General features: G+C 41.1%; 1 protein-coding gene across 4 annotated transcripts in view; it reads right to left on the bottom strand.

Moving 5' to 3' along the window:
* Positions 1 to 7661: 7661 nt before the first annotated feature.
* The window catches only part of SPECC1L (sperm antigen with calponin homology and coiled-coil domains 1 like), a 56835-nt gene continuing 46243 nt past the window's right edge, over positions 7662 to 18253 (bottom strand). For 3 of the 4 annotated variants that reach the window (XM_056530897.1, XM_056530887.1, XM_056530868.1), the window contains 7 exons: positions 17749 to 17835; positions 16447 to 16606; positions 14886 to 14954; positions 14508 to 14610; positions 10572 to 10688; positions 10394 to 10453; positions 7662 to 10311 (listed from right to left, as the gene is read on the bottom strand). In XM_056530897.1, the coding sequence (XP_056386872.1) occupies positions 10222 to 10311; positions 10394 to 10453; positions 10572 to 10688; positions 14508 to 14610; positions 14886 to 14954; positions 16447 to 16606; positions 17749 to 17835 (686 nt within the window). In that variant the 3' untranslated portion in view covers positions 7662 to 10221. The remainder of the gene's footprint in view (positions 10312 to 10393; positions 10454 to 10571; positions 10689 to 14507; positions 14611 to 14885; positions 14955 to 16446; positions 16607 to 17748; positions 17836 to 18253) is intronic. The other variant, XM_056530877.1, reaches the window with a different exon arrangement.

Here is an 18253-nt window from a genome sequence, read left to right as displayed (position 1 = left end):
GCACCCTCTGCTCCATGCTGGGAGCTGTAGTATCTGCATTAATAGACAGATCGCAGCGAGTGTCACTACTGAAATCTGTTGCAATCTGTCTATTAATGCAGGTACTACAGCTCCCAGCATGGAGCAGAGTGTGCTCCATTTTGGGAGTAGTAGTACCTGCAGTTAAGGAAAGATCAAAGTGGATGTCACTCCTGACACCCGCTGTGATCCTCCTGTATAATGTATGGTCCCCTGCACTGACGTATATATACACATATTCATATTTCCCAAAGAGTTGTGATTGGCTGGAACCATCTGGTCAATCACAGCTCTCTGCGGGAAATATATATACGGCAGTGCAGGGGGACCATAGAAGAGTGGCAGGCCATATCTATACATTATACAGAAGGATCGCAATGGACCCAGGGCGATCTGTCAATTAGTACAGGTACTACTCCCATCATGGAACAGTGTGTTCCATGCTGAGAGTAGTAGTACTACTACCTAAAAAAAAAAAAAAAAAAACATTTTTATTATTGTCGGCTACATTTTTAGTGCCCTTCCCGCCCACATAAATTGATCCCTGTTTTAAAAATGAATAAAAATGTAGTTATAAATAAAGATTAATTTCGTTAGGTACAATTTTTTCATTCACTACTGTATCTTTTTTTTTTTTTATGGTACCCTACGAAATTGTATATAAAAAAAAAAAGGTATCACTTTTTTGGATCGCTAAAGTCCAAAAAAGAATAAAAATCGCCTGCAAAAATGCCATTTTTCTTCTATGGGAGAAAAACGCCATTGGATCAAAATGCTGCGGCTTTGCAAAACCGCCAAGGAGCTAAAAAAGAGTGGAAAAATGCCAAAAGGATTAAAATGAAAAACACCCGGTGGAAAGAGAATTTTGCGATTTCTCATTGATTTACAGCTAACATCTGGCTGCAGCATTTTTTGGCCAAAAAAACGCCATGCGGCAGAATTGGCTTTTCCTTGGCGTTTTTACAAAAAACAAGCAGAAACTTAGCCTTAGATAGGTCACCTATGTTTACGGTTCAAGTCTAGGCTCAATCTTACTCACTCCTGCATTGTCGTGTTGGAAGGAGTACCTTCACTCCCCTGAAATCAAGAGTGGGATGGAGCAATAATTTATCTGCACTTTGCTCCAATTATATTTCCTTTAAGGGGATCCTGTCATCACTTTCATGCTGCCTTAACCAGAAATCATCAAGATGGTCCACAAAGACTTCAGTCTGCCCGGTCAGCATTGATCTTTTCATCAAAATTCTTGGTGTGGGGAGAAACTACTAGGGATCACCCCAATGAATTTTGGTTTTGGCTGCATAAAAGTGATGACAGTTTCCCTTTAAAGGAGTATATTTTGACTAAAAACATCTGCTCAGCCTGCTTGAAAACATAAAAAACACACACTTACCTTTCTTGCATACACTGCTACCGTTGGCCCATAGCTACCCCTATGCACAACATCTGCTGTGGGTTAGCATGTACACCGCTCGCTCAGCCAATCAGGGGCCCCAGTCGTATCCTGTCTCAGCTACTGATTGGCTAAACAAAAAGTGCACACGCCGACCCCAAACACAGCAAGCACTGCTCAATGACATCGGCTTTGGGAGATCAGTGGAGGAAGCATGGAAGTAAGTATATTTGTTTTTTTATTTAGTGGATTTTGTAACAAGTAAAAATACGCTTTTAATCCTGATTAGTCTACTGGTTCCCAACTGGTGGAAAACATCCCAATAGTAAGGCTAGGTTCAGACTACGGACTCCGAGTGCGGCCAGCACTGACTGAATCAGTCGGCGCTAGAACCGCACGGACACTGCAGTCTCCAATAGTTTCCGTTCACAAATGTCGAAGTGTGAATTTATGATCGGAAACCCATTCACTACACTATACATTTTAGCAAGCGGAATTTCCGCCTGCAATTTCAAAGCGAAATTGCAGGCGGAAATTCCGTAGTCTGAACCTAGCCTAATAGTGGTATTGGCAGTGAGCAGGGCCTAGTTCCCTTTTGATACGACACTTGGCCAAATATTGCTGAAACACAAGGGGAAAAGGGTGGATTAGTGCAGTTGCACTTGCAGACCACCCTGATGACTCCAGATTATAAATTTACCTGCAGCATGCACCACAAACAATGTATAATCATAGGAGAAACATTTTTTGAGCGGCCATAGCACTGGTATGTTTGGAATACATATTAAAAGACTTACAGCATAGAAACTACTAGTGACAAGTTCTCTTGAATTTTTAGTGTCACAACAGAAGTGTCAACAATCTGAATACTTGTAATATTTCATTTTTATATTTTACTCTGACATTATTGGGTATTCTGTGTGAACCTTTCCTGTCTGCACTGTCTCTTTATATTATTTATATATTTCTGACACAAAACAAGGTAAAACAGGGACAACCACCACATGCTGATGTCAGGTAGAATTAGCACTCACGTCTATGTGCTCTGAAGATATCGCTCAACCTATAGTTTCCCAATAAATAAAATCCAAGAATTTATCATTATACATACACTGTTTTCACTGTCTATATAGCGCAATCTTTTTTTGCGCAATTCCGTTTTTTTGCGCAATTTTTGATAGAACTTTACAGGTGGAATTCTAAATCACGGTGTACAGTAGAGCTAATTATGTGATGGATATTGATTTCTCAACTGCATCTTTTCTCTTTACACGCACAAATATTGTGCAAGTCCTGATTTTATTGCGCAAATACACACCATCAATGAGGACACTTAAAATGTTATAAGAATAAGTCCAGCAATATGTAATACATATTTAGATCCGATCTGCACAGACTGTAGATCTGTAGAACTGTGTAAAATTTTAACTCCTGCTGTTCTTGATGAGTGCAAGAGATTGCACCTGTGTAATGTAACCATGGTGATCATACAGCTAAGAATATACAACTGTATGCGCAGGGAGAGAGAAAGAGGTACAGCTGTTAGGTCTATGTATATGTGTGACTATGTGTATGCAGCAGAGCTGAGTGTATGATTGTGATATGCAGCAAAACTGAGTGTGATTGTGTGTATGCAGCAGAGCTGGGTGTGTGGTTGTGTATATGCAGCAGAGCTGAGTGTGTGATTGTGATATGCAGCAGAGCTGAGTGTGTGACTAAGTGTATGCAGCAGAGGTGAGTGTGTGCGTGGTCATGCATACACATAATCACACATTCAGCTCTGCTCCATACACATGCCGCATACTAATCATATGTATGCAGCAGAGCTGAGTGTGTGATCATGTGTATGCAGCATAGCTGAGTGTGTGACTATGTGTATGCAGCAGAGCTGAGTGTGTGCGTGGTCATGCATACACAATCACACATTCAGCTCTGCTCCATACACATGCCGCATACTAATTTCTGCTACATGTACATGATCACACACTCAGCTCTGGTACATGTACACAGTGTTTACCAACCAGGGTGCCTCCAGCTGTTGCAAAACTGCAACTCCCAGCATGTCAAGTTTTGCAAAACTTTGAGGTATTTTGGTTGGTAAAACTGATATAGAGGTAAGGGGACAGATTGTTTAGCAAAATAACATATTTTTTAAACCCAGACATTCTGCCCACTTTATAAAGATTCATGATTTTACTATTGTGCAGAGTTTTTTTCAGCACACACTGCTGCTTAGGCACTTCTAGCTATGTGAGCAGTGTACCGCTGGAAAATGCCACATCCCTGTGAAGTGTAAGGTAGAGAAGGAGTGCACGGTAGAGCGAGGGGGGCGTTTCTATATTTGCGCAAAATTTATCAAAGGGCGTGCACAACTTTTGAAAATTCTGAGCAAGAGTAACTTAGACAAGCAGTGTAAAGGGGTAGATCTGTGTCTACAATAGACCTAATGATGAATCTCCCCCATGTCATAAACAGAAATCTGTTCTTACACATATCTTAATACAGATTACATTGCAATATGAACAACATATAAAGACTAAAAATACGGAATTTACATAAAAAGGGGCACATAGATTGTGCACACCAAAGCTTTTCAATGTTTAGTATTTATACTGGGGTCAGAGCACAGTGATTCCTGAGCCTTGCCACTGGATGCAGTCCATGACAAATACTTAAGAATTATTAAAATGTACTCCCAGTGGAATACTAATGACCTATGAGGCTCCACACACCAGTAATGGTGATCTCCTCAAGGAGAAATCTTATCCCCTTTACAGAAAGTATCTTAAAAGGAGTCTCCGGAACTCATTTTTAAAAGGTAAGCAGAAATAAGTGAAACTACAGTATGAATTTATGATACGAGACAGGAGTTGGATTCATTCTGTCTAGGAAAGTTAGATATGCTTTGCAAGTGCGAAGTGTGAATCCGCACACTTGATAAAACACTTATAAAGCACATGCTCTATTTTCTAGAATAAACTACCACCAATGCTTCAGATTTGCACTGTAGTTTTACTCACCTCTGAATATGAGCACAAAGTAAATCTGTTAGAGACCTAATATCCGAGGCAAGGTCGAGGTCACGCTTTTGTACCCTGCTGGAAGGTTTTTCTCAAGTGATAATAATTATTAGTTAATAACAACCAACAGTCAATGATTACAGGTCTCAGAATGGCATAATTCTATTGCTCATAATCCCCTTTTTCCTTGGTACCAAGAGGTTAATTTTTCTCCTTGAGGAGACCACAAAGCTGGCACAGGGAGTTTTATAAGCCATGCAGTGTTCCCTGGGAAAAATGTTTCTGCTAAGTAGCTTTCCTTCAGCCAAAACTCTGCTATGTACCCATGAGAGGAGATTCTGGCTGATAATATCTGCCCAGGTTTCAATTCTCAAGTATTGGATTAAAGAGAATCTACCTCCATAAGGTGGCACCAGAAAGCATGTTCTTTTCCTCATGGAGGAGATTCTTTGCATACTTGTTTACCCTCTTATAATAAGATTATTATTATTATACCTGTTCACAAATCAATATTTTTCTACGTTCACTTCTGTCATTCGTAACATCCAATTGAATTGCATTATTAGGACATGTTATAGATGATTTAGGTCCACTTGTGTTTATTCCTTCTGTTACCGTATTTTTCGCCGTATAAGACGCATTTTTTCTTCCCCAAAACTGAGGGGAAAAAGTCGGTGCGTCTTATACGGCGAATACACCCCTATCGCGGCGGTCCCTGCGGCCATCAACGGCCGGGACCCGCGGCTAATACAGGACATCACCGATCGCGGTGATGCCCTATATTAACCCTTCAGACGCGGCGATCAAAGCTGACCGCCGCGTCTGAAGGGAAAGTGACACTAACCCGGCTGTTCAGTCGGGCTGTTCGGGACCGCCACGATTTCACCGCGGCGGTCCCGAACAGCCTGACTGAATAGCCGGGTTAGTGCTTACAGGACACCGGGAGGGACCTTACCTGCCTCCTCAGTGTCTTCTCCGTTCAGGGATCCCCTGTATGGCCGGCGCTCTCCTTCCTCGTCATCACGTACGTGCGTCGGCGTGCGTAACTACGTGATGGCGGCGACGGAGAGCGAGGATACCCGGCCGGCAGCAGAGACGTTCCAGAGCGACGGGACACGGGGACACGGCGACAGCGATGGAGCGACATCCGGGGCAGCGGTGACGGGTCCGGAGCGGCGGGGACACGTGAGTATTACCTCCTATGCAGTGGTCTTCAACCTGCGGACCTCCAGATGTTGAAAAACTACAACTCCCAGCATGCCCGGACAGCCAACGGCTATCCGGGCATGCTGGGAGTTGTAGTTTTGCAACATCTGGAGGTCCGCAGGTTGAAGACCACTATTGGGTTCAAAATCTTAAATGTTTTAGATTTTGCACCTAAAAATAGGGTGCGTTTTATACGCCGGTGCGTCCTAAAGGACAAAAAATACGGTAATTCTTTCTACCATTACACAGATAAAGAATCAACAGACAAAACAAACACATACCTTAAGATGAGGGCTGGACATACTTCAGGAACCAGTGTCGGATGCACCTAGACATTTACATTTATTGATTTCTAATTGCTTTGCTCTTAAAGTTTACAATGTGTCTACCCCTCCTTTAAATGGATAATCCCTTGAAACGTTATAAGTTACAGTAAATTCGATTCGTCACAAACTTCTCGGCTCGGCAGTTGATGACTTATCCTGCATAAATGAGTTCAGCTTTCAGGTGCTCCGGTGGCCTGGAAAAGGTGGATACAGTCCTAGGAAAGATTCTCCTAGGACTGTATCCACCTTTTTTAGCCCACGGGAGCACCTGAAAGCTGAACTAATTTATGCAGGATAAGTCATCAACTGCCGAGCCGAGAAGTTTGTGAGGAATCGAATTTACTGTAAGTTCGCTCATCTCTAGTTATAAGCTAAACACTTGTCTGAACAATTAAGAGGACAAACTTCTGCCCTATGTTTGTGTTGTATAAGTTATGTCTTAAACGAGAAGTGCATCATTCAACACAGTCAGGAGTTTTCAGCTCTTGAGTTGTATGTGTATAAGAAGGTCTGAAGAGCCATACATCAAGCCTGCATGGGCATGCTATTAGACAGCTCTGGTCCAAATGTTTTTTGTGTTATTGGCATATTTTACTTTACTTCATATTCTTCTCAATAGGAGTCTACAGCTGGCCAAACAGTAGCTGTTTGCTTAGTCCATCCTCATTTGGCATTTTTTAGAAATATGCTCTGTTTCATTATTTCTGTGTTCGGATGTGTTCACATGGCCATATCTTCATTCCATGTTCCCAACAGAGGAAAGCTTTTTCTTTTGAGATGGATTTCCTACTATGTTCTTATTTACTCACATTTTCAGCAAGAAACAAACATGGACCAAAATACAGAAGAATGCATCTTTTAGTTCTATGCATCCTGGGATTCACGTAACATTAACATACCATATTTTTCGCCGTATAAGACGCACTTTTTCTTCCCCAAAACTGGGGGGGAAAAGTCCGTGCGTCTTATACGGCGAATACACCCCTATCGCGGTGGTCCCTGCGGCCATCAACGGCCGGGACCCGCGGCTAATACAGGACATCACAGATCGCGGTGATGCCCTGTATTAACCCTTCAGACACGGCGATCAAAGCTGACCGCCGCGTCTGAAGGGAAAGTGACACTAACCCGGCTGTTCAGTCGGGTCGTTCCGAACAGCCCGACTGAATAGCCGGGTTGGTGCTTACAGGACACCGGGAGGGACCTTACCTGCCTCCTCGGTGTCTTCTCCGTTCAGGGATCCCCTGTATGGCCGGCGCTCTCCTTCCTAGTCATCACGTCATCGCGTATGTGCGCCGGCGTGCGTAATGACGGTGACAGAGAGCAAGGATACCCGGCCGGCAGCAGAGACGTTCCGGAGCGACAGGGACATGACGACAGCGATTGAGCGACATCCAGGGCAGCGGTGACGGGTCCGGAGCAGCGGGGACACGTGAGTATTACCTCCTATGCAGTGGTCTTCAATCTGCGGACCTCCAGATGTTGCAGAACTACAACTCCCAGCATGCCCGGACAGCCAACGGCTGTCCGGGCATGCTGGGAGTTGTAGTTTTGCAACATCTGGAGGTCCGCAGGTTGAAGACCACTATTGGGTTCAAAATCTTTATTTTTTTAGATTTTGCACCTATAAATTGGGTGCATCTTATACGCCGGTGCGTCCTATAGGGCGAAAAATACGGTAACTGTGACAATGGAAAATGAAGCTTTAGGTTTTTATTTTGGAAATGCCCTTTTGCATCGTAAAGCCAACGCATGTTTACATATATCATATGTAATATATATGTTATTAATAAAATAATAGTAAAACACTGCCATTATCTCCTTGCTTGCAGAGAAAAACCTACACGATGGCATAAATATTTTATTGTTACTCAGGGCTCTGCTGCCAGGATGTAGTTAAAGCTTAAAGTATCAATGCAACTGCAAGGACATTTGTTTTCTTTATGAAGGCAGTCTCTGTTTAAATACTTTGTACTTAACATATACAGTAATGGTTACAAAGACGCATTCAGATTTTCACGTACAAAAAATGTTTTTTTTGGCAAAACATTTACTTTCTACAGTTGTGCATGTGAGAAAAGTTATGAAATAACAGAACACAATAAATTAACCAGGGAAATGTACATTATAAAATATACCTATAGAGTTCTAAGTAAATGGTATTTAACAATGAATGCCCTGTATACTTGACCTCATATCAACACCTAAGGCTGGCAATAAGAAGGCAAGAAATCCACTGCAAAATCCAATTGGCAGAAAACATTCACAAATAGCTGCAAAGTAATGTAACATGTGAAGGTAGCAGGGAATCTGCACCAGCTAAACATGTTTATTCGGATCAAATGGATTTCTTGCTAAGCATTCTGGCTGTACCATCATTCTTTAATTAGACATTACAAATCAGTGTCTTTGTAACATACATACACCACGGTGAGAGCAACACTGTAATGGCTTTCCACTCTAGGCTTAAAGAGGCCGACCCCTTAATGGTCCTGCTTAGGCTTCTTTCACACTGCTGTGAGTACATGGCAGTGTGATGGCCGTTGGGAGAGCCGGGCAGAATAGTGGGAGAAAAATCACTGCTTCTGCCTTTATTTTTCTCCCACTATAAATAACGGCACCCGGCGGCCCCCATAGTAGTAAATGGGATCTGTCGTTGCCCATTGCTCCCAGTCATGAGAACGGGCTTTAAAGTCAGAAAAAGAAAAAAAAATAAAAAGACACTGACGGCCGTTCTTGACAGGGAGCACCGGCGGTGTGAAAGGGGCCTTACATGTATTAGACTTCTGCATCAGATGCACCAACAATCCACATCCCTTACATGTGATAGGGATTTCCGCAACCTGGTTCACATGTAATGTTGTCTTAGAACCAATAGCATGCTACCTTGTTGCCTCTGATTCCGCACAGAAGAGCAGAGGATTAGCCCTAATGAATGACACTAGGATTGATCCTCGAATGTAACCTGTACCGTTCGCAGTGGAAATGGGGGTCAGCCTCAGATTTGCACATCAGTGTTAAAAGCGATGTGTAAACCATAGCCTAAGAATGTAAGGTTCATTCTAACATTATACAATGTGCTACAGCAAGGCAGACATGGAATCATAAAACTAACGGATTAAAGTAACACTGCCTTTCTCTTATGCTACAAGGCTTTACCCAAAAATTGTAAATCCTCCAAGTCAGCTCCTAGGTAAAAGATGTATGCTGTCCCAATGTAAAAGTATATATATTGGGAAGCCATTGCAGGGTTCTCTTTTTCTTGGCCCATAAAGCTAAGTGGAATGATAATGAAAAAGAGATGGAATTGGTAAACAGAACCGTTAACGATTACAAACAAAAATAAAAAAGAAACAAAAATCAGCAACTCTTCATTTTACAGGATGCTGAAATGACGTTGAATCCAGATGAAGCCTGGAGGAATTAGTTAGCAGGAATGCTAGCACTTCATTGTGATTGAAATGAGAAGCATCCATTTTAATAATAGAAAACAAAACAAAAAAAATCGGGATATTAATTAAACCCTCCTGGGAAAGCACCTGCGGAAGGAAACATGTACCGAGCCTGGTATGTAGCTTGTGTAGATTCTTTAAAAAAGTTCCTAAAAGAAACATGGGACATTGAGTCCACGGTTTGTGCAGGACACAGCCTGGGAACATCTGAGCAGCTGTATCTCGGTTTGGTCAGTCTGCAGAAACACTGTACATGCAGCAATCGGTTGTGTCATTTACAGCTCTCATATGTCCGAAGGCCAAGAGCTGAATGGAGCAAAACATTCACATGTACTGTCACTAGTGTTATAGGCACAATAACAGGGGACAATCAGGAATATAAAGGCAGCAGCTAAGATGTTTGCACAATATGTGCATTAGTGTGTATCCTTTTTCTATGGATCTTGGAATTCATTTTTCTTTTTGATGGTGATCAGAGCATCTGTAAGGATCACACATTGCTAAGGCACTAGGAGAACATCAGCAAGACTTAAAAACTGATACAACCCTCTGCATTAATCTTGTTGCTTCCACTGCCTTGGCACAAGCTGCATCCTGAGATACTACAATCTGAAAATGGGATGACCCTTAGCTCACGTAGACGGATGAGTGTATCATAGTCTGTAAGATCTGTTTAAGATGCAGGGCACTTAAGACACTTCTACCACTCCTCACTTCATATGAATGGCAAATCTTGTGTCCATAATTCCACTCAAAAATTCCAGACGGTGTAGGAGGGCCTTGACAGACATAAGCAAGATTCAATTTCAGGTTTCAAAGTATTTGTAGATTGATGTCACATACGTCATGAGACACTGCCAGTCTGGGCGCTCAGTTCGTACCATTTCGTTTATGTCCTGGAGAGATAAAAAGACCACTGTAAAATAAAAGTGAACAAGACAAACATGCATTCTGTATATTGGAGTATCCAGAACTCACCAGGGTAGATTTGATGCCCACACTTTCAGCTGCTTGGAATGCCAGAGTGAAATTTCTCCTCTATAAAGAAAGAGAATGATAAACAAAAGACTGGCTGGCGAGTCATAACCGGTTGAATGGTGATGGATAGGTATTTTAAGTAATGCTACAAACCAATACAGATCACTCATCTAGTTACCTTGTCTTGGTTGCTCAGCTCCTGGTATGGGATGTGGGCAGGAAGATAGGTGTGCAGTAAAGCGCAGAATGCTAGACCATCATTCCAACTGCTGCTGAAATTTGTAATATCGATATTCTGCAAAACAAACATTGTGTAAGCATCTACACTATGTATTCTAGCCACCTGGAAATGTCCAATTGTACTCTTCATTATTCTGTCAGTATATACAAGACAATAGCAAAGAAAAGGGACACATTGGAAGGCTGTATATATTTTACGGACATTAGATGGTATCTTCTGATACATCTCTTTCATCAGTATCCTTGTGCTACCACTTAACTTCCTGAAAAGATACATACATCCAGATTCCACATTCCCTACACACTGGTTGTAATTCTTTACATTGCAAGCTCATACAGGAAGAACAACTAATAATGCAACTACTACTACTATTAATATGCACCAAGTAAGAAAATCTTTTTGTAATATAAATATCACAAACATGCAGAATAAGGTTTCTAAAGCTACTAATCATTTCAATGTCTTATGTAAGTATATTGGATCCATAAAAAAGGAGAAATAAATGACTACTATATATTCCTGAAGAATAAGTATGTTCATGTGCATTAGGCAGAAGTGAGTAATAATATTTGTGTGTCTATCGTAATACAAAGGAATCTCCTAACTGCAGCAGGAAGTTCCCTCCCGCTGTCCATGTCTTCTCTACCCCCGCCTGTCCCTAGGTCAAATTCATTTCTGGGAAGAAACTAAAATAATACCAATAATAATAAAGAATTCATTTCCTGACTCAAGAACAGCTGTACGTGCCGAGGCGCGCAGACACACACAATAGTTCTGACTTGCTTAAATTGGGGGGTCCAGCTGATCTGAGGACACACAAAGTGTAGACTCAAAGTAGGATTTACCAATATTCTTAAAAACCTAATAAAAGAACTCGAGATCCGGGACTAGTAAAACTAGTTAAAAAAAAAAAAAAATACCTGGGCCTTCACAACGTCAAAGAAAGTTAGTGTTTTATTCTGTGTTCATACAGACAAGTTGTGGGTGACCAATACATTCCCTCTGACATAAGACATTTCCCAACATGTTAGACTTCAAAGTGGCACCACTGATGCCAGTCTATTTAAACCCGGCTGGCACACACAATAAATCTCAATGTTGTATCTTCTGTCTTTATAAATAGATCTCGTGTTAAATACATTGTGAGAATTTTTTTAACACCACTTACTGACAAATGGAAAAAAGGCATAATAAAGAACAGATGAATTTTCTTTTAAAAATCCCAGAAACAAAATGACTGGAAGAAAACGACGTAAGGAAAAGACACATGCAAAAAAAGACACTTTTCTTTTCACACGCCCCTAACTGAACTAGGGTGGGTTTTCTTCTTCAAGATATATGAAAAATAATACAGATTTTATAATTCCTTAATTTCTAGGACCAAACTATTCCCTATCTTCAACAGCTTAGGACGTGCAAACATCCATAACATTTATTTCTTAAAGACATGTCTTAAATGGAAGCTCAGCTCTTAGGGCTCGTTCACACAACAGAAATTCCGCACAGATTCTAATTGTAGCAGCCTCCTATTGATCCCAATGTCAAATAGTTGGAAGTTCTGTAGCGAATCTACCGATAAGGAATTGGATTATGGTGGAACATGTTCAAACTTGAAGCAGAATTTGCCAGAGAATTGTAGCCTGTCCATGGAAAGAGGTTTTTGTCCACAGCAGATTTTCTATGGACATAAGCACTGAATCCAGATGATGTCTGATCCATCTGGTTGCTATGGGCAACTGCTCCACTCAGGTTTTGATAAATCTCCCCCCCAAGAAATTTCCTAGTGCCGTCCAATAAGCCAATGATTGTTCTAAAACAGGGATGTAAAATGCAACCATCAGGCAAAAAAAATAAAATAAAAAAAACACCACTGAAATCCTGGCATTGGATTTAGGGACCTTTACACGTGCATCAATAACAGGGCAGCAACAACTATCCAGAGATACAACTCTAACTCACACATGGTCACAAACTACTGTCTTTAGGGAAATGAGCCTTTATGTGGGGGCTGCCCCTACAATAACCGCTGATCACGGGGACCTCCAGCAGTGGAATCTGCCATGATCAGCAGTTCTTGGGAGGACTTGCAATATTGGAATACCTGACCAGTAAGTGGGAAATTTAACTTGACTGCCCCCTATTAGATGTTTGGCAAAACCCAGCATCTCCATAGAAAAATCCCAGAAAGGTGCACATAAAATACTAAGAATGTAGATTGAACAAGTAGTAGCCTACCTACTTGTAAGGGTCACATGAGGAGCAGGAAATAGGCAAGAACAGACTTGTAGAAATATTCTAAGACACAAAGGGAAAGACCTTATTCTAGCTTACACGGCAGAAGATATGCACACTAAGAAGATAATGAATAATGTAGAGGCAGAGCAACAGAAGCCTCACCGCAGTGCCCATACAGCTAAACAGGAAGAAGCTTCTTCAATAACTGGCTCAATGCCTATATTGCCAGGAAGTCACATGACCTTTACTCCAACAATATTGCTGTACATACTATCCCACCGATTTCACAGCCTTTTCACATACAAAAACACATGTCTATTTTAGTAGACACTTGTATTCTCCATGCGGTAACAATTCTGGAGCATCTTTTCTTGGAACTCTGCATTGTTCCTTTCTGCTGTAATACTTCCTGAAAAATTATGAATGAAGTGACAACTATGGGTTCCTATTTCCTACTGTCAAAGGGGCGTGTCCCTGCACAGTCTGCCACTGTCGCCCCCAACTGGCCACACCCAGGTGTCAATTCATTCCTACGTTTATAGGAGGAATAACAGAAGTCTTGTACATCACACAGTTCTAAAGAAACATACTCCACAATTGTCAATAGTCAATATTTTTCAAGCAAGATCATTGAATGCCACAGAGATTCCAATTATTTTCCAAACAAATTGTGTTTTTCATAGCTATTTGTTAAAGAGACTAAAATTAGACTGGCAGATCTGTGGCTGGTACAAGCAGTGATATAGTACATGGGAACTCCTCTAAGAGGCCTTTTTACACAGCTCAACTATCGTGTGGACAGGGTCACACAAAAGATCGTACTGGACTGCTCATGTTGTCCTTCTTTTCCGTTATTGTTGGCAGCACATCTAGCTGGATCCTACATACACCCAGATTGGAAGCTTTAAGCCCAGAAGAGGTAAATAAATAAAATGTAAGGGTTCTATCCAAAACAAGGCCATATCAGTGTGGTGGATGGGGGACACATTCGATCAAAAGTGTGCTAAGAGCCTCAAATTTACATTTTTAGTTAATATAGCTGTAACGCAATAAAAAAAATATTTTATATTTACAGTGCTCATGTACCTATTCGCCCAATAATTGCACTATGAAATAGGGTCTTATGGCCTCTGATTTGGCGATGCTCAAGCCGATCAAGTAAGAATGCAGAGTTCTACCACTCCAAATTATCAAAAGCAACTGACAGAGTGACACAGGGATGCAGCAAGTAAGCACTCCAAAAACTGAACGGCAGCATTGTTGGCCCAGTATGTCAGAAACATGCCAAAATGGGACTTCCCTAAATGCATCATTTACACTATGGAAGGGATAAAGTTACATCATCCAACCATCATCTGTGTATTCAAAGAGCATTTGCTAATTCCTTCCTGGTTCTGGACAGATGGAGCTACATGTATCCCGGTAACTATCCTTCATCCGCTCCCAGGAGAAAGAGAGTGCTGCTTAATAACCCAGGACCTAATTAACCAACCTAACAATCTGCCTACGCTTGTTCAGGGTCATTCCACATCTACATGATAATCCATTCAGTGCCCACACGGCTGATATTTAAACACTGGTAGATAACATGTATAAAAATAAATTATCGGTCTTCACTCCGCACCCCACCATGCTCACCGGGTATCCTTCAGTCTTCTTCTGACACCATTTTAGCAAAGCATTCCTCTTTGAGCCACCATATTCCCTTGCAAGGGCTGACAAGGGGTCCTTCCTCTCTTCCCTATATAAAATGTACATTGTCATTGTATAACATAAGATAATAGAGTATAGAAAAAGGAAAAAGAATGCAGACAAGCAAAATGCAAAAAACAAGAAGCAAAGAAAAGTCCACTTTAGTTGATACCCCACAATCTGTAAAGAACTTGCGCTAGTGATTTGCATTCTGAGAAGTGCAGTATCCCCACCAGGTACTGTACAGTAGTCTGATGTAGAAAAAGCGAACTCTCCCAGAACACAGCGGAGAACAGAGTATTGCATTTTAGAAGCGCAGCTAACCTGTTAAGGGTGTGTCTGTCGACTGTTTCCATTAGCAATTGTGAATGCATCTCGGGTCTATAATACAGGCTGTAACTCAGGGTCAGTACAAGAAAAGTAATTCAATGTATTTGAACATTTACTGAACTTTTAAATGTAGAAATATATAAAACTGTAAAATAATGTTTGATAGGTGTACATTTTAGGCCATGTTTACACATGTTGCTGATTTGCTTTGTACAAAACCCCTAACACACACTTCAATAAGTCTGTGGATTTTTGAGGGTATGCTGTAGATATGTAAATCCACAGTATATCACAGTTTTTTTGTCCAGATTTAAAGCAGATTTCACCCACTGCAATGAAGTGGAACATTTCTGCTGTGTGTGCATATGACCTTAAAGTGCATCTGTCGCTTTATCTTTAGTTGTAAAACCGGCGACATAGTCTAGAGGGGGTTAACAGGCTTACCTTTGTTATTAGATTTTGTTGCTTTATTCCAATAAAAAAACATTTTTATAGTATTCACAAGTGTAAAAGAGGCATGGCTTGGGACCTGCTATGCCCCAGGGCTGCAACACTATCTGCTAATGACATACCTGCTCAGCCTGCTGATTGACACACAGTGGTCGCCAGCCCACGGCGGCTCTGTGTACTTTGCCCACACATGCGGCATCAATTGGTATAATAGGGCACACGCAGTCTGCGCATGATTTTCAACCTCAGACTCACTGTGTGCACCATGTCACTGACAGCGTATGCTCAAGCAAACTACATAGAGCTGCCGTGGGCAAATGAGCCCTGTGTGTCAATCACCAGGCAAAGCAGGATTTACAACAGCGGAGAGAGGTGTTCGGGCACTGAGGCACCGGACAATGTCTCTTTGACACAACAGATACTATATATATTTTTTTTATTGGAATAAAGCAACCAAATCTACAAACAAAAGTATGCCTGTTAACCCCCACTAGACTGTGTCACCTTTTTCACAAATATAATAAGTGACAGATGTACTTTATGCACTTTTGTTGTATCTTGCTAAAATATTCTCATTTTCCCCACAAAAGCATATCAGGTTCACTTAGACTACAGTACTATGTAAATTTAATTTGACCTACTTAAAGGAGTACTCTGGTGCAGAGTACTCCTGCTCCGTTCTGCCCGGGCTGCAAAAAAAATTAAAATAAACCATCACTCACCTCCCTGGGTTCCCGCGGAGCGCCACTACAGCTGATCGGTCCTCCGGTCCATCTTCTTCATACTTCTGTGTGTAACGAAGCGTCACATGGCGCTCAGCCTATTACGGGCCGAGGCAGAACATTGCGGCGGCCGGCGATAGGCTGAGCACCATGTGACGCGTCGTTCACATGGAAGTATGAAGAAGATGGACCAGAGGACCGATCAGCTGCAGTGGCGCTCCACAGGAACCCAGGGAGGTGAGTGATGGTTTATTTTCATTTTTTTGCAGCCCGGGCAGGACGGAGCAGGAATACTCTGCACCCGAGTACTCCTTTAATCTATTATTTTACTTAGAGATATACAGGCTACAGGTTAACAGAATAGTAAGGGCAATGTAATATACCTGATGCGGTTTCGAGCAGTTGGTGTAACAGACGCTGTAGGAGAGGAAGAAGTGAGAGAAAGTTGCGGGGAAGATGAGGTCATTGTCATCAAAGGAGAAGGAGAACCCCCATCGGGCACAGTGATGTCACGTTTCAGTTCCTCACTGCTCCGGCGTGACACTGAAGGAACAAAAATAGCCAATACAGAACAGAGAAACAAAAGGAAACCGCTTTCAGGACTCAAAACATGTTTAAAAAACGATAAATATGGCACAATATTTGACTTTTACAATTAAAATATAAACCAACATGGCCAGAAGATAGGATAATTCTTTACAGCAATAAAGACATAGTGAATGAACACATCTGCTTTACATTGCAATCAGCACCACAATCCCAGACAAGTAGAGGAAGGGACAGGAAATCAGTATGGAAGTTCAGGTCAGACACTTCCTCCCTAATATTGTTTGTATTACCAAGCCAGGAAGTATAAAAACAAAAGAAGAGAGTAAATAAAAAAAAAATTATAATTCTGAATGCTAAGGTGGGACGTGCAAAGTAACAACTACGTGAAAACTGTACAGTTACAGAATAATGTAAGTCAATTTTCCATTTCCAGTTACTTATGAAATGGCATATGCTTAAAGGGGTACTCCGGTGGAAATTTTTTTTAAATGAACTGGTGCCAGAAAGTTAAACAGATTGGTAAATTACTTCTATTAAAAAAATCTTAACCCTTTTAGTACTTTTTATCAGCTGTATGCTACAGAGGAAATTCTTTTTTTTTTTATTTCTTTTTTGCCTTGTCCACAGTGCTCCCTGCTGACACCTCTGTCCTTGTCAGGAACTGTCCAGAGTAGTATAGGTTTGCTATGGGGATTTGCTCCTGCTCTGGACAGTTCCTGATACGGGCATCAGGTGTCAGCAGAGAGCACTGTGGACAACATAAAAAAGAAATTAAAAAAATAAAGATTTTCCTCTGTAGCAAACAGCTGCTAAAAAGTACTGAAAGGATTAAGATTTTTTAATAGAAGTAATTTACAAATCTGTTTAACTTTCTGGCTTCAGTTCATTAAAAAAAAAAAAAAAGTTTTCCATCAGTCCCCCTTTAAATTCTATCAATGACGCTCAAAACATTATTAACAATTATCCATCCAGTGGAAATGCTGCAGGTAACACTGTGCAGATCCACATAGTGTATATGTCCATATAAGCCCCCAACTATAAACAACAACTAAAACAGATATAGCCTTTTACACTATTTAAAGACTATTCTGCGTTAAAGTTAAGTTATACATAGGAAGCAAGTTTCTTAGCTTTACCAGCAATAGATTTGGTGCTGTCCATGGCCGGGACCCTTGGCAAGGAAGATGCGGTTCTGGCGCTGGAAGCTGCTCTTAGCAAATGATCTGCAGACAATATGAGCTCTTGTTACACACAGCAAAGATTAACCTGACTAATTTTAAAATCTATAATCTTATAGACTAGAAGGAAAGTTTAATATGTCTTTGTAAATACTGTCATCGAGTTCATTCAGGATTCAGCACCATGGGTATAATTCTTCCTGGTAGGAGGCTAATGATAAGTAGTATTATTGGCTTCTTCTACTAAGCACATGAATAAAAAACAAATGAGATCCATGGAAAATTTAAGGCAAAAAAATAATACAAAGAGTAATACGAAACATCAAAGAATGTTCATAAGAAAAGGGATGTTAAGTGAGAACTAAAACTTCACTTTACTACCTGTTCACATTGCATTTGGGTGAAGACATTGGGAAATTGCTTTTCGGGTGCATATGCAGAATGTAGTCCTTGAGGCCAGCAT

This window comes from Hyla sarda, chromosome 1 (assembly GCF_029499605.1).
Source record: "Hyla sarda isolate aHylSar1 chromosome 1, aHylSar1.hap1, whole genome shotgun sequence".
NCBI lineage: Eukaryota > Metazoa > Chordata > Amphibia > Anura > Hylidae > Hyla > Hyla sarda.
The sequence above is the reverse complement of the archived record's forward strand: the minus strand, read 5'-3'. Positions and strand labels throughout refer to the sequence as shown.